An 11344-nucleotide genomic window follows, 5' to 3' on the forward strand; every position below is an offset into this window, starting at 1 on the left:
ATGCCGGATCCCGCCAAAACCGGAACGGGCGGCAAGACCCCGCCATTGCTCGAGCTGCCGGACGACAAGCGCACGTCAGATCGCCAGGCCTCACCGGTGCGTTTGTCTGCGGAACTCACATTAAAGGTGCAAACACAGATGAACCGCATCGCAACAGTGCGGAAAATCAGCGAGACGTTGCCATCGACTGCAGATGACACGTCAGTGGATGAGGTCCTGCAGATCTCGATCCAGCTAGAGGAAGTGCACAAGGCGTTCCTCAAGGAACACGCCTATTTCGAGGTCTCATGGCCGGCGGCGCTCATCGCTCACGAGTATTTCTCGAAAAACGCCTTCGCCGTGGAGGCGGAAGAATGTATGACGGCTCGTCGCGCTCTGGCAAAACTCAAGGGCGCATTGTCGGAGAAGATCGCTCCAAAGACCGCTCCTGCAGAGGCGCAGCCCTCACAGTCTCAGCAGAGATTGCCGGTGTTCGCGAAATCGCTGTTAATCCCGGCGATGGAAGCGGGATGAGAAGGACGCGCGTGGAAAGGTGTTAACTGAATATGCACTTTATTTTTTGTGTAACTCAGACCACAGTCTGAGCCGTCTTTAATGTATCGAGATTGTTACAGTCTGACCTGAGAATCGATGAGCGGTGTACAAATGAGACGTCTTTATCTAATCGTTGAAGTCGAGCGACAATTATATGAATTGCCCTTCTAGTGTGGTGAGTCGCCCGTGAGCCGGTGAGACACGTGGCGGTCGGCACTCGCGCACGTGTGAGCTTGAGTCGTCTTGGTGAGGCACCAGAGTTGATGAGCAGTCTATATTACAATCTAAAAGAGAAGTCTAAGCAGCGTGGGCACTGCGATGTACACGATTAACCAAAGTCACTAATCGAAACGTATAGAGCACACGTTATGCGTCTAGTCACCGCGCGGCCATATGCACACTTGCCTCGATCGCGAGGAAGACGGTGGCGATGAGCGCGCCCGTGCGGGCGCAAGCTGCCGCGATGATCGAGCGTCGTTACCCGATCGATGCTGCCATCTGATCGGACGGCGCAGCGGTAACTGAATCTCAAAAGCCGGACATCAGCATCCCGTCCTTCAAGGGCGTGTACGAGGCATGGCTTACGTATCGTGATCTCTTCAAGGCGGTCATTTATGACAGCCAACGGCTCACCGACATGGAGAAACTCCACTATCTGCGACTGTCACTAGAAGGCCCACCTGCTCAGCTCATTTCCGGATTGCCTCTCACCGCCGACTCGCTCAAACCATCCTGGGAGATGCTCGTCGATCGCTACGAGAACAAACGTCTGCTCATCCAATCATATCTGGACCAGCTCTTTGCCAGCTCAACACCGGTGCAGAAGAACGCCGCGGCACTGGACAAGCTGCTCAATACCTTCAAAGAAGGAATCAAGGGCCTGCAAGTCTTGGGCGTCTCACAAGACCTGGGAGACTGCATCCTGGTGTACCAGCTGTCCAGGCAGCTGAATCGCCAGACGAAGGAGCAGTGGGAGACATCCCTAGGCGCCACACGCGAGTATCCGCGATTCGACCAGCTCGAGCAATTCCTTACCTCTCGAGCACGGGCACTCGAGAGGATTGAGTCCACGGCCAGCTCTGGAAGCTCGGCAGGGGCTGTTTCAACAGCACGGCGCTCCTCGACGGCTCATCATGCGGCAGCTCAACCGGCACGCACTACTACCGCAGACGCTCAACGGTGTATCCGTGCGACTGCTGCAACGGCACGCACTTCGTGGTGACGTGCCCTAAATTCAGGGAACTCTCACCGGGCGATCGACAGAAGTTAGTCATCTCACGGAGGCTGTGTTTTAACTGCCTCGGCCGTCACAACGTCCGCTCATGCAAGAGCTCACGGGGGTGCAAGAAGTGCACCAACCGACATCATACGATACTGCATGAGGCACATCAGACCGACTCATCATCGAAGCCAACCACCAGCTCAGCCCCAGCATCCCAATAGGACAACGGTGCAATCGTCGTTCACTCATCTTTGGCCCGCTCATCACACTCAACATTACTCGCTACGGCCCTGGTTCAGATCAGCTCATTGGTTAATACTCAGCACGTACGGCTTCTCATCGATACAGGTTCAGAACTTACCTTCGTCTCTGAATTACTCATTCGTCAGCTCAACATTCCTCGTCATCATTCTGTCATTCTCATTACCGGAATTGGTGGCGGAAAGTCCACGCAAACGCGAGGAGTTGCATTCTTCAAGCTCCGCTCACTTCGCTCAAGATCAGACGTCATTATTCAAGTTCACATTCTGCAGACGTTAACAAACATCCTGCCATCATTCAACGCTGCACCCCAGGAATGGCCGCATCTCACCAAGTTAACCTTGGCTGATCCAGATTTTCTGACACCACGGCCAGTGGATATTATCATTGGAGCTGACTCATATGGGCAGATCATCAAACCCAACATCATCAAACGAGATACATTGGTGCCAATTGCGCAGCTCTCAATCTTCGGATGGCTCGTTCTCGGACCTGTCGACACATCATCATCGGCATCTGCTGCAGTGCATCATGCATCGATTCAGGAGAGGGAAGATGCTCTCGACGAGTTACTGTCGAGATTTTGGACACAGGAAGAAGTGCCTGCGAGCAACAATCTTGATCTTACTCCTGACGAGCAAAGATGTGAAGAACATTTCAAAAGTACTGTTTCACGGGATTCAACAAGTCGATACACAGTTCGACTTCCACTAAAATCATCACCTGATACTCTTGGCGATTCGTATCTCACTGCGCATCGATGTTTGCAAAGTTTACAAAGAAGACTCTCCCGAGATGACAACTATCGACGTCTGTATCATCAATTTATGACAGAATATCGAGATCTCAATCACATGAAGAAAACTTCACCCGTTTCCAGTCAGCAAACGCAATATTATTTGCCACATCACGGAGTGCTCAAACCAGACAGTGCAACCACGAAATTACGTGTGGTATTCAATGGCTCGAGCGCATCCACATCTGGCCGCTCACTTAATGATATCATGCACACGGGAGCCAAGTTGCATTTAGACGTCACCAATGTCTTGCTCTGGATTCGACAATTTCGACACCTAGTTGCCACGGACATCACCAAGATGTATAGACAGATCAACGTGCATGAAGATGACTGGAACTTACAACGGATTCTCTGGCTCGACGAACTGCTCAATGAAGTGGCATATTATCTAACCACGGTCACGTATGGGACCAAGGCTGCCCCGTTCTTGGCAGTACGAACGCTGCTGCAACTGGTGGAGGACGAAGGCCATAATTTTCCTCTTGCAGTGCCGTCCATCCTTCAAGGTCGATACGTCGACGACAGCTTTGGAGGCGCTGACACTGTCCAACAGTTAATCAAAATTGCATTGCAGCTGAAAAACTTGTGCATGGCGGGCGGTTTTCCATTGGCCAAGTGGCACGCGACTCATCCAGACGTACTCACTGCGGTTCAAGCAAAGAAAGACCAGGGCTCGCAAATTACATTTGACGATTGCGCAACCAAGATACTCGGATTACGATAGCTTCCTCAAGAAGATTCATTTGCATTCGCAACAAGGATCTCGTCGCATACCGATCATCTCACCAAACGCCTCGTTTTGTCTGAAGTGGCTTAGATATTCGATCCACTAGGCTTTGCATCACCAGTCGTGATCAAGGCGAAGATGCTCTTGCAGGAGCTTTGGCTTCATAAGCTCTAATGGGATGAACCACTGCCATCCCAGCTCTCATCACGGTGGCTCATCATCAGAAAGGAACTCACCAGCTTGCGCAAGATCTCAATACCTCGGTGGTATAACACATGGAGTACATCGACAGTGGAATTTCACAGCTTTTCTGATGCTTCTCAACTGGCAATGGCTGCAGTCGTATTTATCACCGTCCACGGCTCAAATGGCGCCACAATTTCATTGGTGTGCTCCAAAACAAAGGTAGCACCGCTCAAGCGGCTCACCATCCCGAGACTTGAACTCACCGCAGCACTGCTGCTCTCAAGACTCATGCAATACGTTCAAGCCACCTTGAAGTTGAACGTCACAGCAACTCACTTGTGGACGGACTCTGTTGTGACACTCACGTGGATCAAATCTCATGCATCGCGCTGGAAGGATTTCGTGAGAAATCGAGTCTCTCAAATTCAAGAACTCACTGCGAACGCACATAGGAAATACGTACCAGGTACGTCCAACCCAGCCGATTGCGCATCACGAGGATTAAGTACTGCTCAACTCCAAAGTCACTCATTATGGTGGACGGGACCACCGTGGATACTCACCCCTGAAGCTTGGCCATCTCAACCCGCGCTTTCGGACGAGTTGAGCTCGCATGAGGCTCGTCCTGGCATTGCGCTACATGCGGCCGCATCTCAACCGGAGTATCACCTGATATATAGGTACTCAACTCTCAACAAGTTATTGAAAATAACAGCTCTTTGTTTCAGATTCATATCGCTTCTGGGAAAGCGCCGACGCAAGCCACTGGACTTGCACTCAGCTTTGGAGGAGGCCAGATTCTTCTGGATTAAGGCTACTCAAGCGGCATACTTCACGCACGAGATCAAGATGCTCACGGCCAACTCGAGACTACCAACTGCTCACGCATTCAGTCGATTGACTGCGTATATAGACGCTCAAGGGATCATCCGAGTTGGCGGCCGCCTCAACCAATCAGCATTAGCTCAAGACAACAAACATCAGACGATTTTGCCTCGCCACTCACGGTTCTCAACCCTGATCATTGCACACGCCCATCTGCGTACCTTGCATGGAGGAACATAGCTGACACTGGCTCATGTCAGGCAAAATTACTGAATCATCGGCGGACGGGCTCCGGTGAAGTCTCATATTTTACGGTGTGTCGTGTGTGCTCGGCAGAGGGGGATCCGTGCTCATCAACTGATGGGCCAACTACCTCTCTCTCGAGTTACGCCGTCACGTCCGTTTACTCATACAGGAGTTGACTATGCCGGACCGCTCACCATCAAAACATGGAAAGGACGAGGTGCGGAAACATACAAGGGATGGATCTGTGTGTTCGTCTGCTTCTCCACCTCCGCAATTCACTCCGAAGTAGTCAGTGACTACTCATCAGAAGGATTCATCGCAGCCTTCCGAAGATTCTCAGCGAGAAGGGGAATTGCTCAGACCATGTACTCGGACTGTGGGACAACATTCATTGGAGCAGACGCCGCGCTCAAGAAAATGTTCATCCAGAGTTCCCAAGAACATCAACAATTGCTCAAATTTTACAACAAGATTGCACCAGATGGGAGTTCAACCCACCAGGCGCTCCGCACATGGGGGGCAAGTGGGAGGCGGTGGTGAAATCAGTCAAGTTTCATCTGAGACGGACTATCGGGGAGACTCTACTCACGACAGAAGAACTCACGACGTTGCTTACGCAAATCGAGGCCACTCTCAACTCGCGGCCTTCAGAACCGCTGAGTGACGACCCGGAAGACGTCTCAGCGCTCACACCAGGTCATTTCCTCATTGGAGGTCCACTCACTACCATACCCGAGCCATCTCTGATTGACCTAGCAACCTCACGACTATCTCGATGGCAGCTCATCCAGCAGCGTGTTCAACATTTTTGGGCACAATGGTCGGCTCATTATCTGCAACGCCAGCAGGCGATCTCCAAGTGGCATCATCCTAACAACAACATCAAGGTGGGCTCCATCGTGCTGCTCACCGACGAACGCTCTCCACCGTGCAAATGGCCACTCGCCAGAGTAACAGCTTTGCACCCCGGCAAGGATGGACTCACCAGGGTGGTTACCCTCAAGACGGCCACCACGACACTCACTCGGCCAAGTGTCAAGCTTGCGATTCTACCCATCTCAACCGAATGAAGGATCAAGAGTAAGGAATCATCAACAAGGTTGCTGATGGCGGGCGGAATGTTCGAGATTCCGTTAACGTTGCGCCGTCCGATCAGATGGCAGCATCGATCGGGTAACGACGCTCGATCACCGCGGCAGCTTGCGCCCGCACGGGCGCGCTCATCGCCAACGTCTTCCTCGCGATCGAATTCAATTGTACAGATGGCCGCGCGGTGTCTAGAAGAGTAACGTGTGCTCGGTACGCTTCGCATCGTAACTTCGGTCAATCGTGCACATCGCAGTGACCACGCTGTTTTAGATCGTATTATCACTTGTGAAATAGACCGCTCATTTGCTCTGGTGCCTCAACACGACTACTCAAGCTCACACGTGCGCGAGTGCCGACCGCCACGTGTCTCACCGGCTCACGGGCTAATCATCACGAAGAGGACTGCAATTTATATAATTGTCTCTCGCTTACAAAATCATACAAGGACTTCTCATTTATACAACGCTCATCGACTCTCAGGTCAGACTGTAACAATTTTGACATATTAAAGACGGCTCAGACTGTGGTCTGAGTTACACAAAATAAAGTGCATAATTAGTTTAACACCTTCCACGCGCGTCCTTCTCATCCCGCTCCCATCGTCGGGATTAATCAGCAATTTCACGAACACGTAAATTATTACAAGTATAATGCTAACTATTGTTACAATTATGGTCGCGGAACCTACAGGATATATAATATTCTGATTTGCAAAAACGCTTGGTTGGTTTCCACTTCCTTTTTAATTTCATCTAGACTTAAGCTTAATTTTATTAATTCTGACGGATCTCTGATTACTGGTTCTAACTTTATTTTCCTTTCGGAGTCTAATTTATTGTGTAAAGTTATACTTTCCTCTACGGTATTTGTTACATTAAATTCCGGTAAATACATTTGTACATGTTTAGTATAAATTCGGTTTTTTGTTTCTAAGAATATATCAGGTGTAGTTAATTTACAATCGCGCAATGTAATTTTTCCTGTTTTTTTTCAAGTTTAATTTTATTTTCGGGAAGTTCATTACATTAAATTGTTATTTCTGATATTTTTGGAGTGGAAAATAATTATGTTTGAGGTTCGGCTAATGTTATCCAGAATGTTACATTTGAAAGGATGTGACGTTGTCTACGGTTTTCTATGTATCTAGGCGCTTTTACAAAAAGTTGCACTTCGCTTGGTGCATTCGCAGTTATAAAATACACAGGGAAATTTTGATCGCATATAACTTTAGTAGTTTCTCGCGTACATTTGTTTAAATTGCTTTTCTTTAATATTAGATAATTATGATTTTCTCGGTTTATTCCTAATAGCGTGTGTGAGGGTTCTAGTAATGTGAATACATTATGGTCGTTGTGTATTGGTACGGGTGTAATTTCGTATATTGGGTATGCTACTATTGGGAACGCGAGAATAGTACACGTTTGCATTGACGTAGTACGCGCTTACGTCTACGTATTTTTGGTAGTGTTCTAGTTTTCTGTCTGAATTTTAAATGGGAAGTTTAATCCTCTGGTTAAGTGTGAGGTTGCTTCCCTTAATTCTACGATTATGTTCTCTATTGGAAGTACGCGTGTAAGTAAAATGTTAATTTTTGCATATGTTAAATAGTCTGTAATATCGTTTATGTCTGTCGTGAGGTCAGCTAGGATAGCGGTTATCAATAGTATTTGTTTATCTATTTCCTCTCGGTGTATGAATTGGTCGTGCAGTTTCCTTGTAACGTTTGCCAGTAAATTTTCGTTATTTGAGCGTTTGTTCTAATTTTTCAATGTGGCCTAATGTGGAGTTGATAATCTTCAGCTGGTTCTTCGCTGCGTGCTGTACCTGATTATTGAGTATTTGTATTTGTTCGTTGATTATTTTTGCATCTTCAGCATCCATGATACTGTTACGCTCGTTGAGTAAGCTCGCCGCCGTAACACTATCGCGCACTCCACACTCGCGCACGTATTTCGCAGAACTCGCGAAATGAAAGAGAACTCAAAAGAACTTAAGAAATACGTTTATTCCAAGCTCGTAAAACAGAACGCGTGCGGATTCCAAAAATCCGCCAGACAGAAAATCAATAAATCCATCAACAAACTCCCGTTGTCAAGGAGCGCGCTTCACAGCTTTCCGCGACTTCTCTACTCAGTGTCCAGCACGGGCGTAACATTGTCCCCCTCTTCTTAAGTTGTCGTCTCGACAACTAGAGGAAAGTTGCAAGCAGTTTCTTTCTCTTAGATTTCCGGGAACTTGAAACGCTTCCTGCTCTACCTCGAGCTAAGCTGCGAGTTAACGAGCTTCGTTTCTTCCCTCAATCCAAAAACGCTTTTTTCCACGTGTGAACTTTTTCAACGTCGGTTTTTCTTCTGCTACCAGCGCTGTCCTCTTGAGAGTCTTCGGACTGGAGGGGGAAGCTTTCGTGGACCCTGCGTCTCGCAAGACTCCCCAGTCCCCGCCTTGGCATTTGCCCTAAGTGCCACGGAAAAACCACGATCAAAACCATGGGCAAGGCGGTCTTCTTTCAGCTAATATCTTCGCCTGATGTTGTTCGGCACCATCTTCCCGGAGAAGTAGCTGAAAGTAACAACAAAAGAAAAATATCTTTTTCTTAAAAAACCTAAAAACTAATTAAATGAATTGAAATTTTTCGGGCTCCGCGTTCCGGACGAAAATTGATTCGAAAGGAATTACCTCTCATAAAAAGTAGCTAATCTATCTAAATGAACGACTTTGTTCTTATGCCGTTTAGACCTACGAATGCAATAAACTACATCATTTATTCTTTTAACGACTTCAAAAGGACCTTCCCAATTACTTTGTAACTTAGGAGTTATTCCTATTTTTCTTCGAGGATTAAATAACCAGACTTTTTGCCCAGGCTCATAGCATAATTGTCTATCCTTCCGATCATAAAGCGCCTTGGCTTTTTGAGATTTAATTTCCATACGTTGACATACAATGTTATGAATGAGATCCATTTTTCCTTTCAAGTGACGGAAATATTCTCTTTCCGAAGGAATAGTCTCAGAACCAGGAGGATGTCCGCGAAGTAGATCCAAGGGTAATCTTAACTCCCGACCTAAATGCAATTCAGAAGGAGTGAAACCAGTAGTTTCATGTTTAGAAGACCTATACGCCAACAATCCTAATGGAATCCAACGATCCCAATCTCGTTGATTTTCAGCAACAAACTTTGTCAGATAATTTAACAACGTCTGATGTTGACGTTCCACCTGACCATTGGATTGAGGGTGAAATGGAGTAGTTCTTGTTTTTTTTAATTCCCAATAACTGAGTTAGTTCCAAGAATAATCGAGATTCAAAATTTCTTCCTTGGTCAGTATGTAATTCCGAAGGAATGCCGTATCTAGAAACCACTTGACTCAAGAAAACTTCCGCAATCGTTTTAGCCCTAATATTTTCAAGCGGAAAAGCTTCCACCCATTTCGTGAAACAGTCCGTAACCACCAACAGATATTTATTTCCCGAAGAAGAAGTTGGAAGGGGACCAAGAACATCCATTTGAATTCTTTCGAAAGGCGCACTGACATTGTAAATTTGCAAAGAAGACTTTCTTTTATCAGATGGCCCTCTCTTTGAAACGCAAACTTTACAAGTCCTACACCAATGTTCGACATCCTGCTTACAGAAAACCCAATAAAAATGTTTCCGGATCTTCTCTAAGGTCTTATTGACACCAAAATGGCCACCTGTGGAAGAATCATGAGCTTCTTCTAAAATTCGCGAAATCATTCCTCGAGGAACTATAGTTTAAAAAACAACGGAACATAAATTTGGAGACTCCCATTTCCTACACAAAATCCCGTCTTTAATCACCAGGGAATCCCATTGGAGCCAATAGTCCTTAGCAGTCGAATCTCTCTGAGCTATTTCTTGACGAAAAGGTCGCCTATTCTCCTCTTTTCCACGATAAATTTTTACAATTGAAGGGTCCTCCAATTGCATTCTTTTCCAGTCCGCAGATTCAATTTCTTTGAAGATTATTCTTCTAACATCTCCCCTTACAATACTTTCTTCCCCCATCTCCACTTTATCACAATATCTGCAGTTTCCTTCCGCACACGGACGCCTAGACAACGCGTCAGCGTTTGCGTGCACCTTTCCTGCTCGGTGCTTGACTACGAAATTAAATTGTTGTAGGCGTTCCATCCAACGTGCTAACTGCCCTTCTAGATTCTTAAAAGACATCAACCAGCGTAACGAAATATGATCCGTTCTTACCGAGAATTCACGTCCATATAAATAGTGATGGAAGGTCTTCAAAGCCTCCACCAAAGCTAACAGCTCCCGACGAGTTACGCAATAGTTCCTTTCAGACTTGCTCAAAACCCGACTATAATAAGCTAAGACCCTCTCCCTACCATCCTGAATCTGAGAAAGTACCGCGCCCAAGCCGTGATTTGAAGCGTCAGTATCAAGAATAAATTCCCCTTTTTCTATTGGGAAAGCTAAAATAGGAGGAGAAATTAAGTTTTGTTTAAGCTTCTCAAAAGCTTCCTGACAACGCCCATCCCACACAAATTTTCTAAGATTTTCAGTTAAAGAAAATAATGGCTTAGCAATAAGAGAAAATCCCTTCACAAATTTTCTATAATAAGAGCAAAGTTCCAAGAAGCTTCGCACTTGCTTCTTATTTTGAGGAATAGGCCACTCTTGAACGGTCTTAATTTTCTCCGAATCAGTGGAGATTCCTCTTTCTAAAACGACATGGCCTAAGTATTTCATTTCTCTCCCGAAGAAAGTACATTTTTTTGGATTGAGTTTTAAATTTGCACCCCGTAAACGAAGAAATACTTCCCTTAAATTTGCCAGCATTCCCTCGAAAGTTTTACTATAGATGATGACATCATCCAAATAAACCATACAGATCTTATTCAATATCTCACGAAGAACCTGCTCCATCAATCGCTCAAAAGTAGCAGGAGCATTACATAATCCAAATGGCATTACAGTAAACTGCCATAAGCCATTTCCTATAGAGAAGGTCGTTTTCTCCCTATCCTGAGGACGAAGCTTCACCTGCCAATAGCCGCTTTTTAAATCTAAGGTGGTGAACCAGGAATTTCCGGATAAACGATCAAAAAGATCATCTATCCTGGGAATAGGATAAGAATCTTTTTCTGTAATGGCATTGAGCTTCCTGAAATCGATACAGAATCTAATCGTTCCATCTTTCTTTTTAACTAAAACAGCTGGAGAAACCCAGGCGCTATGAGATTCTTCGATGACACCACGTTGTTTCATTTCGTTTAAAATCTTTTCCACCTCTTCTCGCATATGCAGTGGAATTCGCCTAGGAGCCTGTTTAATCGGAGAAGAATTTTTCACCCTAATAGCATGCTCAACGACGGAGCAATTTCCTGCAACCACATCTTCCGAAAAGACATCTTAAAACTCGATCACCAATTCAGCAAACTGCTCCTTTTGAGAAGCGTTGAGAGTTTCGAAA

General features: G+C 46.3%; 2 protein-coding genes across 2 annotated transcripts; both read left to right on the plus strand.

The window, feature by feature from the left end:
• LOC139820858 (uncharacterized) lies at positions 1–3540 on the plus strand. Its single transcript, XM_071791445.1, has 3 exons — positions 1–468; positions 1070–1715; positions 2105–3540. The coding sequence occupies exons 1-3, from the start codon at positions 1–3 to the stop codon at positions 3538–3540; spliced, it is 2550 nt and encodes an 849-aa protein (XP_071647546.1).
• A 333-nt stretch (positions 3541–3873) lies between these two features.
• Positions 3874–5870, plus strand: LOC139820859 (uncharacterized). Its single transcript, XM_071791446.1, has 4 exons — positions 3874–4409; positions 4458–4771; positions 4970–5176; positions 5272–5870. The coding sequence occupies exons 1-4, from the start codon at positions 3874–3876 to the stop codon at positions 5868–5870; spliced, it is 1656 nt and encodes a 551-aa protein (XP_071647547.1).
• Positions 5871–11344: the final 5474 nt, after the last annotated feature.

The sequence above is a fragment of the Temnothorax longispinosus genome, chromosome 10 (genome assembly GCF_030848805.1).
Source record: "Temnothorax longispinosus isolate EJ_2023e chromosome 10, Tlon_JGU_v1, whole genome shotgun sequence".
Taxonomy (NCBI): domain Eukaryota; kingdom Metazoa; phylum Arthropoda; class Insecta; order Hymenoptera; family Formicidae; genus Temnothorax; species Temnothorax longispinosus.